This window comes from Abramis brama, assembly GCF_963993115.1.
Source record: "Abramis brama genome assembly, chromosome: 23".
NCBI lineage: Eukaryota > Metazoa > Chordata > Actinopteri > Cypriniformes > Leuciscidae > Abramis > Abramis brama.
The window spans coordinates 8,492,371-8,516,840 of NC_139985.1; the positions used below are offsets into that span (position 1 = coordinate 8,492,371).

The 24,470-nt window shown below is 38.7% G+C and overlaps 1 protein-coding gene across 1 annotated transcript; it reads right to left on the reverse strand.

Moving 5' to 3' along the window:
• Positions 1-106: 106 nt before the first annotated feature.
• Positions 107-24,156, reverse strand: egln1b (egl-9 family hypoxia-inducible factor 1b). Its single transcript, XM_084101075.1, has 5 exons — positions 23,211-24,156; positions 9,735-9,854; positions 1,780-1,916; positions 1,631-1,698; positions 107-868 (listed from the first exon to the last, which is right to left on the reverse strand). The coding sequence occupies exons 1-5, from the start codon at positions 23,919-23,921 to the stop codon at positions 813-815; spliced, it is 1,092 nt and encodes a 363-aa protein (XP_083957201.1). The 5' UTR covers positions 23,922-24,156; the 3' UTR covers positions 107-812.
• Between the last annotated feature and the right edge of the window lie 314 nt (positions 24,157-24,470).

Consider the following 24,470-nt stretch of genomic DNA (forward strand, 5'->3'; position numbering starts at 1 on the left):
AAGTGTATGAATGTCACATGACTTTTAGTGACAAGAAGGTTAATACCATCAGACGACGAACAAATGATGAAACAAATAAAACATGTACACACACAGTCAAACAAGATGCATTTAGGAAAACTGCTTTTTTTATTTAAAACTCAGAGCTGTTAGGCATGAGATGTCAAGTTTGGCTTAAGACAGGAGAGACATAACGTCTGCAACAACAGACATATCGCTGATGACTGGCAAAGACAATCCAGCAATTCTCCCGGTGACCAAGCAACGGGTGCAAGCCATGATAAAGCACGTTCCTTGTGGCTCCAATTAGGAGAGCTTGGAAAGCGGAATTAAGAGCCATACAAAAACACAAATCCAATAGCTTATGAGCAGAATAACACGTACAGGACATTGCATAGTGCTTGTAACCTTAAAAGGGGTTTTCTGTGTTGTTTCTGCATATGCGTTGCCAAACAAAACTGTACCTTTATTAACACGTGCAATAACAAAGTTGACAAGGGGGACCGGGGGAAGGAAACTGTAGGGGGTCATAGCTCAAAATCTTGTTGAATAAGTGCACAAACACCCTCAAGTTTTGCATTATGTCCATCCTATGCTCATGTAAGCCAGCATTCTTCATAAAGGAAACACAAAGCATGTTAATTCACGCCTGTCTTCACAGTTCCTGTGAGAAGCCCCTTATAGATGACAGATGGAGAGGTGAATGAGAGAGAAAGTCGCTTCCTGACTTTCTTCTGCCCTCTGCTCATCATCTCTCAGCAGCACTCTGGAGGTCCAACCCTGTACACTCCTCTTCATTCATCCCTCGTTCACTAGCTGGGCTCTGACGGCTTGTTTAGCTCCACCTTTACGCTCCTTTCACCGGAACCTAAAAGACGGAATACAGAAGGTGAATACAGACCTGCACTTCGCTCTCTCTGACAATCCATCTGTTATTAGGTAGAAGATTAGCCACTGTGGTTCATTATTTTAAGGAATTCTTCATCGTGAAATGAAAATACTGTCATTATTTACTCATCCTCATGTCATACAAGCAGTCTGTACAATAAAAGTGAGCGGTTACTGATAACTAAACTATTAATACTTCTATTCAGAAAGGATGCGTTAAATTGATCAAAAGCGACATTGGTGATGTCAAATGAATGCTGTTCTTTTGAGATTTCTATTCTAAGAATCTTGAAACAAAATGTATCATGGTTAAATTGAATGTTTATTGGTTTATAACAGGAAATAACATACAATATAACTCCCACAAAAAAATATTAAGCAGCACACAACTGTTTTCAACATTGATCATAATAATAAAAGTTTCTTGAGCACTAAATCAGCAAATTAGAATGATTTCTGAAGGATCATGTGACACTGAAGACTGAAAATTCAGCTTTGCCAACACAGGAATAAATTACATTTTAAAAATATTCAAATCAAAAACGTATTTTAAATCGTAACAACATATGGGTGTGAAACAACAACATGAGGGTGAGTAAATGTTCATTTTTGGCTGCACTGCTCCTTTAAATAGTATTCCAACAAAGCAGGCTGGCCATAATCCCATAGATACAGCACAGAAATCTAGATAATGTTGTTCAGGATCAATGTAAGTGCCTGGTCATGTTTGAGCAGACCTCACCTGTTAGATATTTCTCCTTAGCTCGAGCTCGCTCATCAGCGTCAAAATACCACACCGTTATAGCATACCTGCACATGAATTCACACAGAGTTGCATTTAAGTATTAGCAGCTTACAGAACTATTTTACAAAATGAAATGTGTCACCGACCTTGTGGCGTAAGCTGGCTGGACCTCATGTGGGTTCCGTCTGTCTGACCAAAACAGCAGAAGTCTGTCAAACTTGGGCTCTATGTCTGCAAACTGAGAGGTTCCCTCTGGAAAGATCCGCAAAAGGCCACCGTGGTCCTATAGAGTGAGCAGATGAGAATTATGGTATATTCCAGGGGCTGGACAGTGAAACTGAAACCGTTTTAGACAACAATCATTTATTAGTATGGTGTAGGGCTTTCAGATGAGCCAGCACCAACAATTTGTCCTCTTTTGAACTCTGATGTGTCTCCCATTATGTTGTGTGGATTGCAATATTTTCTGTACAGCTGTGTTATAAAATTTGATTTGTTTTTAATTTAATTTAGCACATTAAATATTACCATAAGTTAAATACTTGCACTGTCCACTTTTCTACATTAAAAAGTTCCACCCCATGAATTGTACATTTGTGTATATACATATACATATATATATATATATATATATATATATATATATACATATACATATATATATATATATATACATACATATATATATATATATATATATATATATATATATATATATATATATATATATATATATAAAAACACACACACAGAGGAATATAATTATATTTTAAAACATATTCAAATAGAAAACTTTAAATTGTAATATTTTACAATTAGTTTTTTTTTACTATATTCTTGATCAAATTAACAAAGTCTTGGTGAGAATAAGAGACATCTTTCAAAAACATTCAAATTCAGTTACGAATTTGGATTTCAAATTTCATTTACACACAACAGAATGTTGTGGATGGGAAAACTCTGGGAGGGAATGTCTTTTTTCCTGCCCCATGACAACCTGTTGCTAAATTTAGCTTAAATTAAAAAAAAAATCGGACACAACTGTGTCTTTTACACAAGCCAAGACAACGGTTTGCGTGAGATGGCTATTTTCCTCTCCATTCAGTAAAGAGGGTGAGATATGCTAGAATTCAAATCATGTATTACTGGCATCCTGTGCAGCTTGAGAAGGATGGAAAATATCAGGGTTGAATGTGTGTGAGATTTGACCCATCCTTACATCACAGCACTGATACAGAAACCGATGACTGGAAGAAAACGGCGTTTGTTTGCAGATTCTAGATAACAGCATCTAGATAAAGAGCACCATGCCCTTGAGTGTTTAATGTAGACTTAACACTACAGACAAACACAACATCCTTCTTTCCCTTCTACCAACCCTGTATCTTGCCTGTGAAACTGTCCAACTCTCTCTTTAACGTTCACTTCATATAAGAACATCTGATCAACTCTGAATGGTTTCCATGGCCGGTCGGAATGTTCTAGAGCAGAACCGCTCTCTGACGCAGTGCTGGCTTTAACAGCTGGAAGGTGGTAGAGTCAGCAGTGGAAAATGTCAGGCCTGCGGTCACAGCGAACGCTCATGGAACTTCAACAGTAAATGTTTAACAACCATAAGAGTGGAGGCAGACATTTCACACGTTATCTATACAGATTTCCTAATTCAATTTCAATTTTGATTAGATTATGACTCAGTTAGGTATATTTTAGTAACCATTCTGTGTCCACTACAGCAGGGTTTCTCAACCGGTGGGTCGCGACCCACAAGTGGGTCGTTGATAATTCTATAGGGGGTCGCAAGACTTCAGTGTTCACTAGCACAGCCAATAAGTGGGCTTCATAATAGGCTCATTGCAATAGACTGCGTGCAACAAAATAATCCGTTAGTAAACGTATTGGCGGCTCAATCGGACTAAAAAGCCTTAACACCTAAACATAAACGCGCACAGATTGAAACAAAAGTTGTGCATGTAAACATAGCCAGTCCTCCAACGAATCTGATTTTCGAATGTCGTACTTCATTATTGCCGTGGCTTCTAACGCTGTATTTCAACTATCCTATCAAAATAATTTATTATTGCCGCGAAAGGCTCTTATTGGACAAGGTCCTACTTACATAATGTTACACATACACACACTAGCTACCTGCTATGCCAGACTTATTAATAAATTGTACGCAGCCACGGCCTGTTAGCTTGACAAAATGCATCCGTTTTTTAAAAGAAAAAAAGCAGAAGATTCGGAAACTCCTTCAACTTCAAAGGCAGCAAAATGTAAACGCAAGTACAACCCGGACTATATTAAATATGGATTTACTTCGTCGGATGAAAAACCACAGTGTGTCGAGTGTGGTGAGGTCTTGGCAAATGAGTCCATGAAGCCATCCAAACTTGAACGTCACCTACAGACTAAACATCCAACATGTGTGGGTAAACCTGTGGATTACTTTGTACGAAAGCGAGACCTACTTAAAAGACAGCAAAGTAGTATTGTGTCGCTCACAATCGCTTCAAAAAGCACCCTGAAGGCAAGTTATCTGGCAGCTGGCCATATCGCCCGTGCTAAGAAATCGTTTAATATTGGTGAAGAGCTAGTTATCCCATGTGCAGTTGACATGTGCCGCGAGGTACTAGGGGAAAGTGCTGCTAGCAAAATAAAAGAAATCCCACTCTCCAACGACACTGTCTCCAGACGGATTATAGACATGAGCGATGATATTGAAACGCAACTTTTGGATCGAGTGCGAGCAAGCCCCTTGTTTGCCATTCAAATCGACGAATCAACAGATATTTCAAAGATGGCATTATTGCTTGCATTTGTACGCTACAACTGGGAAGGTGCAACACATGAGGATCTACTGATGTGTAATGAGCTCTCGACACGGACGACAGCAGATGAGTGTTTCAATTGCCTTGATGGTTATTTCACAAAGAATGGCCTGGTTTGGAATAATTGCGTAGGCATTTGCACGGATGGCGCGGCCGCACTGACTGGCAAACATAGTGGTGTTGTGAGAAAAATTATGGACAGAGCACCTGAGGCGACGTGGGTTCACTGCTTTTTACACCGTGAAAGCCTTGCAGCCAAAGAAATGTCAGTGCCCTTAAATGAGGTGATGGACATTGCTGTCAAAACTATTAATTTAGTGAAGAACAGTGCTCTCAGTTCCCGCTTGTTTTCAATTTTGTGCGACCAGCTGGAATCAGTCCACCGCCAGTTGTTATATCATAGTGAAATTAGGTGGCTCTCGCGAGGAAAAGCTCTTAATCATCTTTTCGAAATGCGCAAGCAGGTGCACACATTTCTGGAGGAGAAACGGTCTCCCCTGGCAAAGCATTATACGGAGCCTGAATTTCTCGGGAAACTGGCGTACATGTCCGATATCTTTGACCAGTTAAACCAGCTAAACCTTTCCTTTCAGGGGAGAAACAACAGTGTTTTCTTGATGGCTGACAAATTGAAGCATTCAAACGGAAGTTGGTATTGTGGGAGAAGAGAGTGCAGGAGAACATTTTTGACATGTTTCCTAACCTCACTGATGTTCTACAGGAATTCCCTCACATCAGCACCGACATACAGAGAATTGTCCGGGAACACCTGACCAGATTAACACAGAAATTCTCTGATTATTTTCCCAAAGACCGAAGAGTTGGGAATGCGTGGATTCGCAATCCTTTTTCAGTATACCCAAGTGATGTGGATGTTGTACTCCCCATTAATTTGCAAACACAGTTAGTGGAACTTGCATCTGACGGCAGCCTGCAGCTTGCTTTTCGCAAAACAGACCTGAGCTCATTCTGGATTCAAACCAGACACGAATATCCTGAACTTGCAGAACATGCAACGAAGTTTCTCTTGCCATTTAGCACTACCTATCTTTGCGAGTCAGGATTTTCAACAGTGACTGCAACGAAAACAAAAAGCAGGAATAGGCTGACAACAGCTAGTTTGTGTGCGACACTACGAGTCGCAATTTCCCAAATTCCACCGTGTCTGGATATGATTATTTCAGAGTGGCAGTCTCAAGTGTCACATTGATGTGAGTTAAAAAAAAAAATCAGTTTGCCTCATAGTCTGTCTATTGAAAATATTTCTATGTTTTTGTGAAATTAATTATAATAAACATATTGGCCTACGGAGTAGTAGCCTATAGATCTAAGAGGCATTTCGTTATTGAATTATTTGGGTCGTATGACTGGCATACAAAAAAAAAGTGGGTCGCAGTAGGCAAAAGGTTGAGAAACCCTGCACCAGGCACGGCGCCAGGATTCCAGTTTTGGATGGGCCAGACCAATTGTGGGTGGGCCTTAAATTAAAAAAAAAAAAAAAACGTTATCCAATCAATGCTTAACCTAATAAAAAAATATTGACTAATATAGCCTACTGTTATATTATCTGTGCGTATACATAATATAGATTTTAATAGCTTGATGCTCTTTAAATATTTTGTTGCATTGTTAAAAGTTTCGGTGCATAGCACAGACCTATCCGCGATCGCTCTCCGTGGTTCTGACCAAAGAAGGAATTGGAATCTCCGTTACGCATCATACCTGGACTGCATTTTCCGATAACATTGTCTCTTAGCGCGCTACGAAGACTCTTAAGGTATAACTTAACTAAAGGTATACTACCATTAAAGGTATATCATTGCTAGGCGTCTTCAGGGCTATCATCCACTCGCGAGGCAGAGGCGCTGAGAGGCAGAGGCGCTGGCGCACTCCTAGCAACGGCGCTGTTTTTGGTAAAACATGATTTTGACGACTTCATTAAGTTTTGTTTTATAGAAAACTCTTTTTAAAAGATTTTCGTTTTGTATAAATTGTATCTTAATTTTGATCAATGTTTTATCAATCAATTGCCCGTATTTAATAAATAAGACAATGTAATAAGGCGCCGACACGATCACTTGCATTGCATGTGAACTGGAAGGCGCCGAAACTCAGCTTGTGCCTCACAGATTTGAGAAATATAGGCTATATTACAGAAAGCTTGAAATGTCTACTTTTAAACGAAAATATTAAAACCAAAAAAATAAATAGCCTATAGGCTACTCTCTGATTATATAATCCATATGAAATGTGCATTTCTCTCTGGCGTTCATGGCGAGCATCGTCAACTTCATCTTTGCAGCGACACAGAAAACACCAGTTTATTACTAAACAATTAAATGTCTCCTTGCTAATTTAGACACATTCATAATCATTACTTTAACCGGTTCTTTGTGGCAAGCTTTATGCGTGCGGTCATAACGCTTATTATCCTGTAGGCTATACAGTGGCGGTTCTAGGGGGGGGCCAGGGGGGGCCAGTGCCCCTGTGTCAACAAGCTTGGCCCCCCCACTGGCCCCCCTAAATTTGGAATCGTAAAATCACACCAAACAACTGCGCATTTTATCAGTTGCGGCGCCTTCATCTATAGGCTACACTGCAGCACGACGTATATTCACATCAAATGTTAACGCAGAGGAACCGGACACTGCAGTTCACAAAAGTTCATTATTTGCATGTGCTTTAAAGCCTTGCCAGTTAAACATGTCATTCGCTGCTGATGCGCTGTTCAAACATGCGCTTTACTGAGCGCGTACACTCGACGCGCACATGCACTAAAAGCCTGTTACTGGACTAAGTTATCTTTTGAGTCTTATATTGCGCTAATACTGTCAAATACAGACAATGTTTACATAAACAAAGTTGGTTATGTCTAAAGTGAAAGCAAACAGAGAAAATTAATTAAAATCTGCTTGTCATATGCGTGTATATTAGACGCGTCGCGTGCAGTTCTTAAAGAGACAGTAGCCCTAATAATAAACATGCTGCCGCTTGTCCTTAAAGAGATAGTTCACCCAAAACCAAACAGTTGCTGGTCCCCATTGACTTCCATACATAGTAGGAAAAAAATATACTATGGAAGTCACAGGGGTACATCAACTGTTTGGTTACTCACATTCTTTCAAATAACGTTTATTTTCAACAGAAGAAAGAAACTTATTCAGGTTTAAAACAACTTAAGAGAGTAAATTATGACTTTTTTGGGGGAGAACTATCCCTTTAATGTTAATAAAACAACAAAACACACAGAGGAAATCATTCACTGCTCTTGACTGAGAACTTTAAGTCTGTTGTGTTTTATTTTCATATTTGTTTATTTAATTACTTTCTTCAATTCTACTGTTAAATACACCTATAGCTGAAAAAATAAAGCACTGTTTATTTCATTTGTATATTAAGTTGTGTATGTGTAATATGTATCTCTGTTCATAATTTTTAATAACAAAGAAAATAATGACAAAGATTTTTTATCTTCGCCACTTTGGCCTAAATGTCTGCCATTCTTTTTTATTTTATATTTTGTTACCTATAATGCTTTGTTTTTAAAATAGGGACATTAGTTTGGCTGTAATGCTCAGTCACTTGCAAAATAGTAAAACCAACATGAAAAAAGAATCGTGATAAAATCGTGATTTTCCTGAAAAAAAATCGTGATATGATATTATTGCCATATCGCCCACCCCAGGTGTAAAAAAGTGCCTAGATGTGCTTAGATGCTAAAAATGTGTTATTATTGATCATATCACACTACAATTAAACATAATGAAACATTAATTTGAATTGAAATTGTTTTATTAGCTTAGCTAATATAATTTATTAGCTTTTTCTAGAGATTGCAGTCATGCATGACATGGTGAAAAATGACTTGAAATAATACTGAAAATAGGTTAAGATGAATGTTAAAGGTGTGCCCCCTAAAAGCACAAGTGGCCCCTGCCTGGCCCCCCCAGTTACTGTGGTCTAGAACCGCCACTGAGGCTATAGCCTATTTAAGTAATTAAATTAATATAAAGCGGCGATTTGTCCACGAATGGCTTAAATGAACAACTAGTCGACTAGAAAAATTAGTCGGAGGCAGCCCTTATTCCACATATTTTCGAACCAGCAGGCCATTCTGGGTTGAGCGAGCGACCCTGCGGAATGAACGAGCGGAGCGGAATATTCAGAAATGCGCTCTCCACTCACGAGCTCTGATCAGAACAAACCCGAACTGTCTGCTGAACTTGCGCAGAAACATCAAAATAGACATAGCCAGCTTTTTAAAATTGTTTTTAAAACTAAATATTTAGACTATTTTAGTACAAATTATGAGCTTATTGACGATTTTTTTTATAATTCTTGACAAAATTAGAATATATTAATTATTATTTTTTAGTTATTTTTTGGGTGGGCCTGTTGAAAAGTGGGTGGGCCTAGGCCCGTCAGGCCCACCCATGACGCCGTGCCTGCCCTGCACTACAGTATACAGGGCTGTGTTAGACAGATTCAAATCATTAAATAAAGTTGTTTATTTTAACTATTCTTTAAAAGGACCAGTTCGTAATGTTTCTGGACTCAAGAACCAGTCATTTGTTTCGGGAATCAGTCTACACTGGTCTTGTTGTTGTATGTTTTTGATTTAGCAAAAAGAACCAGCTCATAAGAGTGATTTTTTTCAGGATTTGTTTGGTTTTGATTCAACCAAAAAAAAAAAAAAAAGAACAAAGAAAATCGGCTTATTGAAGTACTTTGTTTCAGAAGTCGGGCTACACTGGTCACACTGTGTTTCTGATTCACCAAAAAAAGAAAGAAAGAAAAGAAGGAGTCATTTCTCTATGAATCGGACTACAACTGGTTGTGCTGTGTTTTTGTGTGATGCCCATGTGGTCAACTGATTAGAAATACGTTTCTTTCCATTAATTTGCAGTACAATGTACAAATACGTAAAACTTAAAACACTAAATATTTGACAATAATTAATTTTTCTATTATATACAAACCCAACATAAACCAAAGTTTCATTGTTCTAGTAGACCTCTAATAACAGCACATAAACAGTCTCTTGTGTGGCTTATTTATTTAAAGTACCAACAGCAAACTCTCTGCACAAGGTTGGTTTTGAACTTCCATTGAATTGAATGAAAGCTCAGATGCGAGTTTAAGCAGTCTACATCAGATAAGATACCTAAACAAACAGAGAAGAGCTTAAACAATCTCGTGCAGTTTTACATGCTACAGAACGTCTGCAAGTTCAAAGCTCAAAGGAAGGTGAAAAAAAACCAAAAAACTCCTACCTTGGCATCCCAGTCTTTATTCAGGTAATATATGCATGTGACACATCTCCCATCTCCGTTAGGGTTATCCACATGCCGTACATATCCTGTCCCATCGCCAGGATAACACGCCACCATTGCCTGGAAGGAAAAACTAGTTGTTTTAGTAATTGGACAAAATATAGCCAATCAAAAGAACATGTGACAACAGAACTTTGACAGTGATTGGATGCAGCACACTCTATAAGAAGACACTGTTCAATGAACATTTCTATTTTTTCCCATCATAAAATAATATTTTTAATATATTTATAGTCTTATTCATATTTTTTATATTAACAATAATCTCACAAATGTCCTGTCTCAATGTCCTGATAATATTTCAAGCACATCATTAGGACAATTTTGCATGCTAGCTAGCTACATTGCAAGCTATGTAGTATTATTAATAATAATAATGGCTATGTATGGAAACCACTTTATGTATAATTTTTATACATAATGACTTATTTTTATACACTGACTCAGAGTGCACACTAATTATTTTTTTTTGTCTGGTATACAACTTTTTACATGAGAAAAGATTATGAAGTTTTAAAGTGTTTATTCACCATAGTATTTGGTGTACTGCCTTTAATATATGCTTAATTAAAAACAAATCATTGTGCTCAGACAGGTTAATTTTATATTGAGAATTACTAAACTAAAAAGTGAAAACATCAAGATTACAGATTCATCACAGATGATGGGGGGGGGGGGGGGGTAAAGGGTCCTTCAAAAAATGGCAAAAATATGCAAAATATTATTAATTTTTGCTTTTGAAGTGAAATATTATCAAGATATATTCTTCATGAGACTCACTGTTATCCCGTATTTGTCTAATGGAGTTCAGACCGCTGAATTCCTTTCAGATACTGTACGATACCACAGCGCACTCATACGTGAAATCAAAGGGGAAAAAATAAGGTGATAACTGTGAAATTCTCAGCCCTATGATGATTGTATCATTTAATCTTGTTGAATCTGGGTTATGAGGCTGAGGGAACAATGAAGCCATTGCTGAAGTCTTTCCTTTGCTGAGGTTTTTCTTTTCCTGCTCTTCCTTTGCCCCTTTTATTTTGGTCTCCGAGTTTACATGGAAAGTGTTAATTAATCACAAAGAAGAAAATAGCAGTGTAAAAGTATTTGTGCACATGGACACATCCGTTAGGAGCGATCAGGACAGTGTTACAAAGGAAAGACTCATAAAAATAGATCATCAGTTCATCAGTCCAAGTGACCTGCATATGACTCGGTTAAACTACATTTCTGGAGCAAACAACATGTACTTCCTTATAATTAGAAGTTTAAAAATAACTAAAAAGGTAGGAGAATATTCCTCTCCAAGTAAAAAACATGTCAAATTTTAAACAAAACCATGACTAATGCCAACGTTCACCTTTAAATCATTAACAAAATGCTTCAAACAAGCACCCAACAAACACTTAAATAACAGAAACCTTTGGGCTAATACTGTGAGCCGTGTTTCTGTGAACTGAAAAAAAGCACTGTCAGAACAGCTCTCTGATATCGATCCCCTCCGGGAACTCGCCTTCTTTTACACCCACTTCTGCACGTAGGCTCCTGAATCTGATCACTTATCACTGATAGTTTGTGACCTAACACTCTATTTATAAGCAGCACTAGCCCAGCAGGGAATTTTTAGGCCTTGACATAACCCTCTAACCCTAACCCAACAGCATAATGTCAAAGGGACCGAGACGTCCTCCCCAGGGACAAGACATCAGCGTGTTTTCCACTGACTCTCAGCATGTGTGTGTGTGTCAGGCCTGTCTGAGGAAGGCAGGGAGGGAGGGTGTTCTTATGGCCGAAAAACAAACATCTCTTCCAACATTCTTTGCCTTACTTGCATACATACTAGAGGTGAAATGGTTCCCATGAAAAAAAAAAAAAAAAACTTTATGGTTTGGTTTGCATACGTAGTGTAGTTCAGTCACGTCATGTCATACAATACTTTAAAAAATATCAATATTTGTATTTATTTACTTGATTTATGCCATGTCAGCATTTAAGGTTATTCTCATGGCAAGAACATTAAAGATATATTCATTAAAAATTCATTAAAAGATAAATGTATAAATAAATGTATAAATACATTTATTTAAATTTTCAAGACACATTTACATAGTAAGACAAAATCTGTATAACATAAAATGTGTAAGAAATTGTAAAGTGTCCAGAGCCAGAGCCCTCCATTGAAAATGAATTGGATCATGTCACTTTGGGCTATAGGATAGTCGATATGATGCTTAAAAAAATACTTAATCAGCCCCGATACCGATCCTTAAGATTCTTCTGGGGCACTGGTTAAATAGTCATCTATTAGTGCTTGATGATGGCAAATGTATTGGCCAATAATAATACATAGATAAATAATATAAATTACCAATATAAGCCCTATGACCACTATGGTGGCAAAATATTGTCAGTCTCATTTTTGTCAGTAATTTACAGTGCATTATTCTGCAGCATTTTTTTTTTTTGTTATTATTTGAAAAATAAAAATCAGCAATCAGACTGGTAACAACCAATCAAAGTGTTAAAATATCGGTATCCGAATTGTACCTCCTGAAAAGCAACACACCAAGTATTTACTGAAACTGTGACTACAGAACCGTGATGCAAACTGAACAGTGGAAATCTGAACCGTTACACCCAAAAACACAGAGCTGCTAACAGCAGTGTGTGTCCCCCCTTAACATTTCTCCTCCCCAGCTTCCTGAGGCCTATAATTTGATATTAGATTTCCAGAGAACGAGCGTCATCATTCCAGGAGAAAAGACGCCAGCTGAGAAAAGCAACACATGCTGGGAACAAATCTAAAAACGACTGTACATGAGGACCCTTTTTCCAAGCAACATAACCGGTAGCGGTGCTGGGGTGTGGTTTACTAAATCACTCACTTCAAGTGGAAGATGGGGAATGCAGGAGTCACGGAAAGTCCAAACTAGGGGCGAAGACGATGACTATGGTTATCATTTTACTGTTAAAAAGGCAAAATTATGCCCTTTTACAAAATCTTTATTTTGTTTTTGGGGTCTACTAGAATAGGTTAAGGCTAAAAAAAATGTATTTACATATTTCACATTGTTGCAGCACCTCTCTTCCCAGTCGGTAGTAACACTAGTTATACTAGGAATATTGTGACGTGTACGTTCCCAGAAGAAAACTCAAGACTGCATTCGAGATGTTTCAGGAGTTCAGAAACAGTGCTTAAGGATACAGATAATAACTCCCTTTTGAGTGGACTTTGTGCTTTGTAACTTTGCAGACCTTTTTTACGCTCAAACAGCAACATTACAGACTAAAGAATGTTGAAATGAAAAAAGGCATAATAGGCCCAGAAGCTACGATAGTTTTTATTCTCTATTCAGACGTATATTCGAGTGAAAGGTCTTTTTGAACATGAAAAAATGTAGAGCAGGTCCATTGAATTGATTGGATCATTGGATGTGATTGACAGGTTGTCTCGCCCTCCCACCAAAAAAACCACATCATCAGAGAAGAGATGTCGCTGCAAGTAGGAGTGGAAGTTCTTTTGATTAAAGGCACACTATTTAAAAAAAAAGAATAATGATATACACGGATAAATCATTTATAATAAATACTGCAATATTCCATAAAAAAAAAACTTTCAGCTCATAAGGAATATACAGTTTTCATTAGGGGTGTACCTGTGGACACGATTAACTGGTAGAGACATGACGTTGCCGTGCTGCGCTGTCACCGAAGCTTATCATTTGAATGTGTTTTTAAGCCTTGCGGTTTAAAAACAAGTGATTTAAAACCATTCAAGCGCAATAAGCTAAAGAGAACTCATTTTGGTATATACGCGCACTGTCTAAGAGACAGTTTCTGAGCGCACACACCTGAAACGTGTGCACATAAAGTGTGCTGAGTGCTGAACTGAGTTCTTTTTGGCGCCTTATTGGGATTGAGTGAACAAATAAACACACTTATGTGTCAAAATGCCCGTCTTTGCGAGTATCCTCGTAAACACGGTTGTTTATGTCTAAAGAACGTAAACAGAGTTGAGAAAGAAAGCGCATGTGTATCAGTAAATTAGATCCGTGCATTCGGTCTTAAAGTGACAGCAGCCTAATGTTCCTGCTGCCATCTGTGCCATTAATCAAAACAATCTCATTGCTCTTGACTGAATAGCTTTTGTAACTTTATTAAGAATAAATGTATATTTAATTGAATGGTTTCAGAAATTGTTATCATAAAAACATTATTTAAAGCAAAAATGATCATATTGTAGTAGAATATATCGTTATTGTGAAATAAACGTATTCATAGCGTGATAAGATTTTGGCCCACCCATAGTTTTCAATAACCTTCGCACCTCGGCTCGTTTAAAGGTGAACTAAGTAACTTTTTTATCTTAACCGAACAGCTTCGGAGTCATTGGAATGGTTATATGACTGTTTTCGTGTTGAATGGTGGTCTTCTCGCACCCCTCGAGCGCCTGTGAGACGAAAAACCACCCTTGCAACTTTGCGGCGGCGGGCCGCCTGCCGCAGCATCAGGAAGTATCGCGTGATATCAGGTCTCGCGATGTAACAAACTGCTTTACGGCACTGCACACATATACTATCTAAACATATATATGCTAGCCTTCTGTGTATTATACATACCTCAGTAGACATGGCTCCGTGCATTCGCCGGGTTCTTTGAAAACAAATGCACATGACTAGCGGGAGAAGATGGGACGAGCCACCGAGTTTTAACGACAGTGTTGTCAAATATCTATTCCGAAGCTGTAGGGGGAGCTCTAAAGAGAAACCAGCGAGCAAAAAGCAAAAAAAGTCGGCAAAGCTGCATAATGCAGCTTTAATAGGGGCCTTCCCAGCCAAATCTCGCAGCCTGCATTGGCACGCAATACACGACAGATCACAATACATGTGACAACATTTCATCTGAAATGTTTACCCTGGTGGCAGGTGCAAAAGCGAAGGACAACGTAAATGAAGATGAAGGGAGGGGCGAGTGAGCGTGTGCTTTAGCCAGTGGGAGAAGGATATAGGGGAAGAAGGAAAGAAAGACAAGCCAGGACAAAAAAGCGAGCTGAGGGCTTTGACGCAATCTGCGAGCCCCCCACGTGAATGGGCCGGAGCAGATAAGGGTGAAATCGCTCAACGGCGCTTCAATCGTTCAGGTGGGGGTGAGTGTGAGAGACAACTGCGTCATAGAGTAAGCAGGGCATGCTTGGATGAGAAAACAACCGGGTGAGGAGAGGTGGGTGCGGATGGCACGCATCAGCATCACGCAGCAGCTTTTGCGTCAGGATGCCATGCCGCCACTCTCCCATCATCATCTGCAAAGATCCGTGACCGTGGAGGAGGGTAAAGGAGATTGAGGGGATGCCATAGTCCCACAACACAAAGAGCATTTCAATCAGAGCTTCAGTGTGCGTGTATTCTGGTTTCAATGTCTCACACACACCTGGATGTGACGCTGTGTGCACAAACAGCTGCGCCTCCTATCTATACATTTATTAGATTGTCAATATTCATGACAAAAGCAGCATTTTTTTTATTCCATTAGCCGATAGTATCGAAAGGTTGTTTTTTTTGTTAGTAGTAGTAATAATTTGCAATGATGCGGCAATTGCTTTGTTAAACATTACTAGAAAAATTCAGAGTTTGGTTTATGTTGTCATCAAAAAGGAGCTACAGTGCAAAACATTTACATTTATAATATTAAAAAAGATTTAATATTTCAAATAAATGCTGTTGGAACTTTCTATTATTAATCCTGAAAAATCCTGATTTTTTTTCTTCAGAATCCTAAAAAAAAAAAAAGTATTATGGTTACCAGAAAAAATATTAAGCAGCACAAATGCTTTCAACATTAATAATAATAAATGTTTCTTGAGCACTAAATCAGCATATTAGAATGATTTCTGAAGGATCATGTGACACTGACATTTATGCATTTTATTCCACACAGACACTATTCCATGTCCAGGTAAAATTATAATACACGTTATTTTTAGATAAATACACTGAACTACTGCTGTTTTAGCTAACTAGCTTAACATTTTGACATAAATATTTTGCTATAAAACATCATTTCAAATGTATGTTAAAATATACATAAAATGTATATGTTGCACCTATGAACTGATTTGGAGCATGCATAAAGTCTTCAATGATTTCCAATTAGTATGTCAATCATGCCAGTCATTATTTACTCCAACAGATCTCCATAACAGTAATTTGTTTTCCTAGATTCAGGGATTTTCCTGTAAGAGGCCCTCTTGGGTTTACAACATGTCCTTTCTCCTTTATGTGATACTGCATCTGTTCCAGTGAGCTATGCAGAGCTGATATAAACCTGAGCAATGCAGAGCTGATATAAACCTCAGCTCCTGGACTTTAGCCAGACAGACAGTTCTAATAGTCCAGCTACGTGCAGAGCGTGCAGCTGTACTGCTGTTCCAAGCGCTGACACCCTGGCAGACTGACACCACGCTGCACCATTAATAAACACGTTGAGGAAAAAGCAGTGACAGCGCACAACATGTCCAAGAGATAAGTCACTCATTTAAGCTTTTGCTGATAAAAAATAGGCACAACTTGCAACTAACAGCACACACACAAAAAAACATCAAATGCATGTACAATATAAACTTAAAATATGCACCAAAAAAATAAAAAGCATGCTTCATTATGGCTCATTATGAAGTCTACAGGTGTTTTACACATCAGATTTCCGCCTTCAAAAAACAACCTCACAAGTCTCCTGTTGGTTGCACGCAAGGTTTCCTGACATAAGGGTACAAAAACAAAAAAAATCACGTAACTAAACATCGATGCAGAAGCAAAGAAATATTATACATCCTTCCTAGTGAGGTGGGACTTTCCAAAGGGAATGCAATGCTCTAACAAATACGCTCAAAAACAGCCCATTCTGATCCAGTGCCAGCATCTCTGGTAACGTAATGTAAACATGACTATGTGGCAATTCATTGTGTTATACTGCTGCGAACATTGTTCACCCTGACACCTAGAAGCTTTCTGAGTAGGAGGTGATAAACCCCATAAACCAATGATAAACAATAATTCACCAAAAACACCACACAAGAACGATATTTTCTGATTCGATTTGTGTTCAGATTCACAAGCTGTTGATTCGATTCTGATTCGATTTAGATTCTGCTGTAAATTATACAGGGGTTTCAGACAGCATCCTACTGAATTACTCATTAGAAAAAGAGTCATTTGTTTCGGAAATCGAGCCAACTGATTGGTCGCGTCGTATGCTTGTTTTTGCGTGAAGACAACTCCTGCCATTGTTTTGTGTTAAACAGTCTTTTTCATTGCATTAAGACAGACTGCACATTCACAACTCGGGTATAATTTTTTTTTGCCATGAAACAGGATTCAGGAGGGAACGTTGCTGCTGAAGGCGATGCAAGGACCATGGAATGGATACAAGGAACCATATGGTACATTACGAAAATATGAAACAATAAACTAAATATTGTGACATAAAAATATGACAATAAAAATTACAAAAACTAAACTTTATTTTAGTTAAAAAAAAAAAAACAAAAAAAAAAAACAAATAATATATATATATATATATATATATATATATATATATATATATATATATATATATATATATATATATATATATATGTATATATATATATATATGTATATATATATATATATATATATATATATATATATATATTTTTTTTTTTATTATTATTACCAAACAGGTCAATATTACCAACAGGGTCCACACTGTGCAAAGATTTATTGTGAGAGACTTCCTCAAAAGGACTACAAGACTCAATAATGGAATTGTTAAAGTCCACGTGAACCTTTACTTCTTTACTTCAGTGTTGTGACGTATTTCCAAGTGAAACGGAATATTGAATAGAGGGCACAGTTTTATTTTAGCGCACCTCACCTCGCTTATTAACTTGCATGGATTAATTGTTCACCACAAGACTAGTAATGTGAGCTAAGTAAATAGGGTTTCATTCTGATATCATGATGACTATCACATCATGGAACTTGAATCATTAAAGGGGTAGTTTTTGTTTTTTTAATTAAAATTACTTACCATCACGTACTCACTCATCCAAACCTGTATGACTTACTTTCTTCTGCGGAACACAAAATAATATATTTTGAAGAATACTGTAATCAAGCAGTTTTGGTGACCTTCCATTTTATGGTAAAAAAAACAAACAATAAAAACAGAGACATTTCTCAAAATATCTTCTTATATGTTCCACAGAAGAGAAAAAGTTTGGGATACAGGAGGTTTGGGATAAGATGAAGGTGACTAAATGATGACAGAATTTTCATTTTTGGGTGAACTAGGCCTATCCCTTTAAGAAGATTCACAATATTTAGGCTATATTCTATGCAATTTTAATGTATCAAAACATTATGCGTCCAAATCTATGAAAACTTCTTCATAATAAACATTACCTTTTGTTCCTATTCTCACTTCTTTCTCTACTCATCTCCTTCCCTTCCACAATCTACAGCCTCACTGAAGTCCAGATATATATATACACTCTGCCTCTGATCCTCCGACATTTAACAACCACAAAGCTCGTTCATAGTTTAATATCAATACAAAACAAACACATTATCCGTTCATTGTGTTTTATGTAACAGACTCTTTCCCTTCAGGTGACTCTTTCATAAGCCTGCTGAGCATCCTGAATTGTCCAGCTGTACATCTGCAACACTCACAATGACATTAAAAAAACTATGCAGTTGCAGGAAGTGCTATCACCTCCCATCGAGCCTTCTGATATTCACACTACAACATCCTGTGCACAGGATATGCCTTTGTTTTAAGCACAAATTAATAAAGTACATTTTTATTTACGCCATTTTATCTTTAGCCATGGAAACGTTTATGTTTAAAGAATAAATGTTAAGCATTAATGTTTCTCTTTCATAACACTGTGGTTTCTATTGACCGTCTGATAATGGTGTGACTGATCGCAAAGCATGCCTGTGACGGCTTGCTGTGGCGTACAGGGAGTGAATCTAAAAAATAAAAAAAGGGAACGCATACTCTCCCAGGCACAGTCAGTGAAGTTCTGCGGTCTTTGTCTTTGAATAAGAGACCCTTCAAACTTTAAAAGAGGAAACTTTCAAACCTCCAAAAGATTCACCTTATAGTGTGATATAAAACGAGACATAGCCTACAACTTAACTTGTACATAATCATACCAACCCTTGCAAAACCATAAGCTAACGGTGTTACAAATTTCCTGTAAGTCGCAATAAGTGTGCATGTGTTTACAGCAAGATGGAAAAGGTGATGGCTTCCCTAAACCCTGAGAGGTTGGAGGTTTGTCCAAACATTGTGCATGCGTTGGGTACGCCTGATAGCAGCTGGTGGTCGCAGGCGTTCCCCTGACCTGGGGAAATATGAGAGCCATGCTGGTCGTGGATAACTCACAAAGGCACTATCAGTAACAGTCTGTGGCCCCAAAGGAAGCTCCTGTTTAAAAAAAAAACGGTCAGCCTGACATTTTTGCGGGGATAGAAAATTCAAGAACAATTGAATCGGGGAGAGACCTGATGGTGCATATATTCAGAGTCTTTAATGTGTTTAGTCCAGAATTTTTATTGTAGGAGATTTTCATGTTTTGCTACAAATCTGATCTGAGTTTTAACCTAATCCATAAAAGATGTAGCCTGGCAAGCCAGACTACATCAAGATGTTTAGTCTGGCAACTCACCATAGACACGCTCACTCCGAGGGGCGGGATAAACGGCTGTCTTTCAAATTCCCTCTGCACGCAATAGGACAGCGCTTCAACCAACCAGAGCGTTTTCCCAACAGCGGAGCTAGTTGATAGATTCATTCAACTTTTGCCATATCTGGCCGGCAAAACAACGAACACATCTTCCTTTTTAAAGAATGACTTAAGTGCCGCTCTTTGCTCTTTTCTCAAAGAAAAACTTAACTCCATGTCCTCCAGAGTTGCGGACAAAGCCGATTCGAAAGACTGTTCTCCAGCAGCCGTCATTCTTTGTTTTCAAGTCGCAGGCAGGTAACCGTCGCAACTCTGTCGTCATATGTTAAGCCCGCCCCGCCTACTCTATAAGCGACGTGATTGGCCTGACCCAATTTAGGTTTTTGCAGCTAGAAGGTCTATTGAGAGTGCCTAGACCCACCTGGCTGCAAAATACATTTTGCTGCCGCTAGGGTGCGTCTAGATTTCTAGGCTATAAAAGATGTGCTTTAACTGGGGCTTTCACTTGATCCCCCAACCATATGCTCCCACACATTTTGACTAATGAATTTCCATGACATTACTAGATAAGAAAATAATAATTTCATAGCTATTGCACTTGACAAAGCAGAGATGAGCGCAACTATAAAGAAATTGCCTATGAAATGTCTGAATTTCTAGGCGTTTAAAATGTCCTGATATTTTCAGCTTTGCCATTCCCAGATAACGTCTTGAAAGTGTAAAAGGTTCAGTTTGCTCTTGCTTGTGTTAAGCCTCCTCTTTGTCACAGAAGTTTTGGACTCTATACTGACAACTATCGGCATGACTTTGTTTACTAATTAACTAGTTAATTCACACCAAAGCTGTTTAGTTTTTGTATTGTTTCTTTTCTGTATATCTTATCCTACACAAATCTGAATAATAGTGTTGTCAAAAATATTGATATTTCGATATGTATCGACACTGAAATATTGAAAACGGTTTCAATATTCCTTTTCTGCAGTATCGAATTCACCCATACCAGCTGCACGTTCTCACTCTTTCTTCCATCTAATGGCGAATTGACACACACCCGCCTTCTCTCACTCACTTGTCTCATTCGCTCCAGTTGAATAGTGCTTGTGTTGTGCCTAATTGTAGTCATTCCCACAGGTTCCGCGCTCACACAAAAAGCGCATGCACCACTGATCTGTACAAGTGGTGTGCACAGAGCCGCCTCTCAAACAGTTTGCGAGAGCCAAATTGACTTATTTTTCGTGGCTTATTGCACTTAAAGATGGCGTGAAAGATAACCCAGAAAGTCGTGTCTGACAGCAGGTGAATACCGAATTAAAGGGTTAGTTCACCCAAAAATGAAAATTCTGTCAGTAATTACTCACCCTCATGTTGTTCCAACCCCGTAAGACTTTCATTCATCTTAGGAACACAAATTATTATATTTCTGATGAAATCTGAGAGCTGGCTCACTCCTCCATAGGCTTCAATGGGATTGAAACTTGCAAACCCATAAAGTTAGTAAAGACATTGTTAAAGGAGAACTTGGTAACTTTTTTAACTTAATAAAACTGTCTAGAAATCATTTGGATGGTTAAACAACCTGTTCTGGTGATATTGGTGACTTTCCCCGCTCCCCCCAGCGTTCCCAGGCGGAAAACCAACCTTGCAACTTGGGGACTACCGTCCCGGCAAGATAGAAATTGGAAGTCTCGTGAGAAGCGAGAATGAGAACGAGAACGAGCGCGAAACACAAATTGCTTTACGGCAATTCGACATAAACACGCACGCATGTATGATGTATTACCAGATTACCCACCTCGGTAGATATAGCTCCACACGATACAGTTGGCTTGCTCCGATCAAAACAAACGCACATGAGCAGCGGTAGAGAGGGGGAGGAGGCCGCCGCAAGTGAGTTTTTTACGACCGTGTTGTGAAATATATGCCCCCCCCACAGCTGTAGGGGGAGCTCGTGGGGAAAACATGCGACAACAAAAGGGAAAATCAGCGAAGAAGTGACTAGAGTTCGCTAGAGTTGCCGAGTTCTCCTTTAAAATAGTCCAAATGACTACAGTGGCTCAACCACAAATTTATCAAGTGACGAGAATACTATTTGCGCGCAAAAAACAACCAAAAATAACGACTTTATTCAACTATTCATTTTCGTCTGTGTGGGCCTGTATGAGTTCATGTAGAGTAACAGCGCAGCGCTTCTGTGTTGTACGTCACACGCATAACACACATGACCAACGTCGGCCAATAGTGAGCCTACGTGTGACGTACAACCCAGAAGCGCTGCGCTGTTACTCTACATGAACTCATACAGGCCCACACAGACGAAAATGAATAGTTGAATAAAGTCTTTATTTTTGTTGTTTTTTGTGCGCAAAAAGTATTCTCGTTGCTTGATAAATTTGTGGTTGAGCCACTGTAGTCACTTGGACTATTTTAACGATGTCTTTAATAACTTTTCTGGGCTGGCAAGTTTCGATCCCATTGAAGCCTATGGAGGAGTGAGCCAGCTCTCAGATTTCATAAAAAATATCATAATTTGTGTTCAGAAGATGAACGAAAGCCTTACGGGGCTGGAACAACATGAGGGTGAGTAATTACTGACAGAATTTTCATTTTTGGCTGAACTATTCCTTTAAGCTTTCACGTCTTCTTGTGCTTGAACGGACAATTTCACACAAAATTATGTCAAAATGTCTGTCTTGGCAAGCTTGCTAGTAAACACAGTCGTTTATGTCTAAAGTGAACGTAAACAGTGGAGAAAGAAAATGCATGTGTAACAGTATTAATTAAAGTAACAGCAGCCTAATACACCTGCTGTCTGTGTTTTTAATGTTAATCAAAGAGCAAAAGACTCTTAACTGAATAACTTTTGTAACTTTAATAAGGATCCATCTATATTTAATTTATACAGTGAAGACTATGCAGTTACCTATTTTACATTTGGCTACTTTATTCAATTTCTGTACCTAATCTATAGCTAAATACTGTTAGATCTACCTGTAAAAACCTGAAAATATAAAACCTGAAAAAATAATTGCGACTTTTTATCTCACAATTCTGACTTTTCTTCTCATAATTGCTATTCTCACTTTTTTTCTAAGAATTATAATATAATAGATATATTATATAATAGATAAACTCGCAATTGCGAGTTATAAAGTCAGAATTGTGGGATAAAAACATGCAATTGCGAGTTATAAATTCAGAATTGCGGGATATAAACTTGCAATTGTGAGTTATAAAGTCAGAATAAAGTCAGACTCTTAAAGAAATATATAGAGTTTATAAGATAAAAAAAATCTTATGATTTAAAAAAATATGTTTTTTCCCATATTGATTTTTTTTAAAGGTATCATATCGAAGTCCAGTATCGTGACAACAATACTGTATAATATAAAGATTAGAAGTTTTTGTTTTTTTTGCATGTTAATGGTGCGCATCCGGTTACCTGCAGGCGGTTGTGTGGCTGGTCATGTGACATGAGGAAGGCATAAATGGCCTGATTATAGCAGGTTCTACCTTTTGGAAATTATAGAATAAAAACAGCCGTATCTATACATATGACGTCTTTGTCATTTTAAAGATATTTCTCAAATCTCTCATGTGTATTGCATCAAACTTTTAAAATTACTGAGCGCACCTCTATTAAGTGTCAGGCATCACAGTTCTCCTTAGTTAATGACAGCTCTACTTACTTTCGTTCTTCCATTGATCCTGTAGTTGTCCAGTTTCCCGTTACAGTGTCGGATCAGATCGTCCATGCGGCTCATGAGAAACGCTATCCTCTCACAGCCGCCCTCCTTCCCCTCCACCCAGGTGATCTTATCCCCCCGAATGTCCTTAGACGAGTCGCTCCTCTGGCTGACCAGCTGTCCGTCCGTGAATCCGCCGGTTAGGTAAAGCGCCCGCACGTCCTCCAGAATACTGCGTCCGACCTCCTCACCTAGGAAGTTGTCAACCACACAGATTCCGTGCTTGTTCATGCAGGGCACGATATAGTCCGTGGCCAGTTTCTGAGGAGGCGACCGCGTCTGTCCGTTGGGTTTCGAGCTGTCCGCGGTCGGTTTGCCGTCAGAGCTCGTGGCGGACTTGATGAAATCTGACATTCTTTCGCCGGGTGTCGTAAGAGTAGAGTCACTCTGGGAAGAGTTCGACTGTTCTGAAGTGTTCGAGTGTTCGGCGCTGGGCTCTTCAGCCGGCGGCGGCGGCTGCGGCTGCGGCTGCTTCTCCTCGGCCTCCTTACACACCCGCTTGTGCTTCTTCCAGTCCTGTCTCTGGTGCTCTTTGCTGCAGTAGAAGGAGCTACGACACCGTCCGCACTTCATCAGGTTCTCCATTTTCCCGCACAGCTCGCAGTACTGGCGCTCTCGCTCCAGACTGTCGCTTTCCCTTGAGTTTCCCTCCATGTTTCAGCGCTGTGCTGTATTACAGTATCAGCCTGAAACTTCACTACAAGTATCCACAAGCGAAATTGTCCCTGGGCCCCCACTGCCAATTTCATTCCATTTGACGGAGGGCAACGTGACGCTCCCACATTCACATGGTTTGACACTTGTGAAGTCTCAGCGCGAGCCGTGAGTTTGATGGAAGCGCATGGCGCCTGCTGTTCCTTTTCTTCAGCGCTCAGCGCACGTCAACCATGTGAGCATGCGCACTAGAGACAGGATAGACAACACTGTGGGCATGATTCACATGTGCTTCTCAACTTCATGTGGGCAGAGTGAAAATTAACACAAATAAATATGTAATCTCCCAAAAACATTTAATGAGCAGAAATACTGCATCTGTGTCTTCGAAAAAAAAAATGAATGTAGGCTATAAAACCGCAAACGAATTAATAAACTCAAAATTTGCATAATAGAAAGGCCAAAAAGTAAAAATAATCAAAAATAAACTAACAACACTTCAATCAAACTTTTATTATGAGAAATAAGAATGTAGTTCTGGGTCTAATT

What these genes read in the sequence shown, in the direction of transcription:
- egln1b (XM_084101075.1), bottom strand. Translation starts at nt 23,921, where the DNA reads ATGGAGGGAAACTCAAGGGAAAGCGACAGTCTGGAGCGAGAGCGCCAG. An exon ending in ATAAAGACTGGGATGCCAAG is followed by an intron (nt 1,917 to 9,734) that starts GTAGGAGTTTTT and finishes CTCACTCTATAG; the next exon opens with GACCACGGTGGCCTTTTGCG. An exon ending in TAAGGAGAAATATCTAACAG is followed by an intron (nt 869 to 1,630) that starts GTGAGGTCTGCT and finishes TCCGTCTTTTAG; the next exon opens with GTTCCGGTGAAAGGAGCGTA.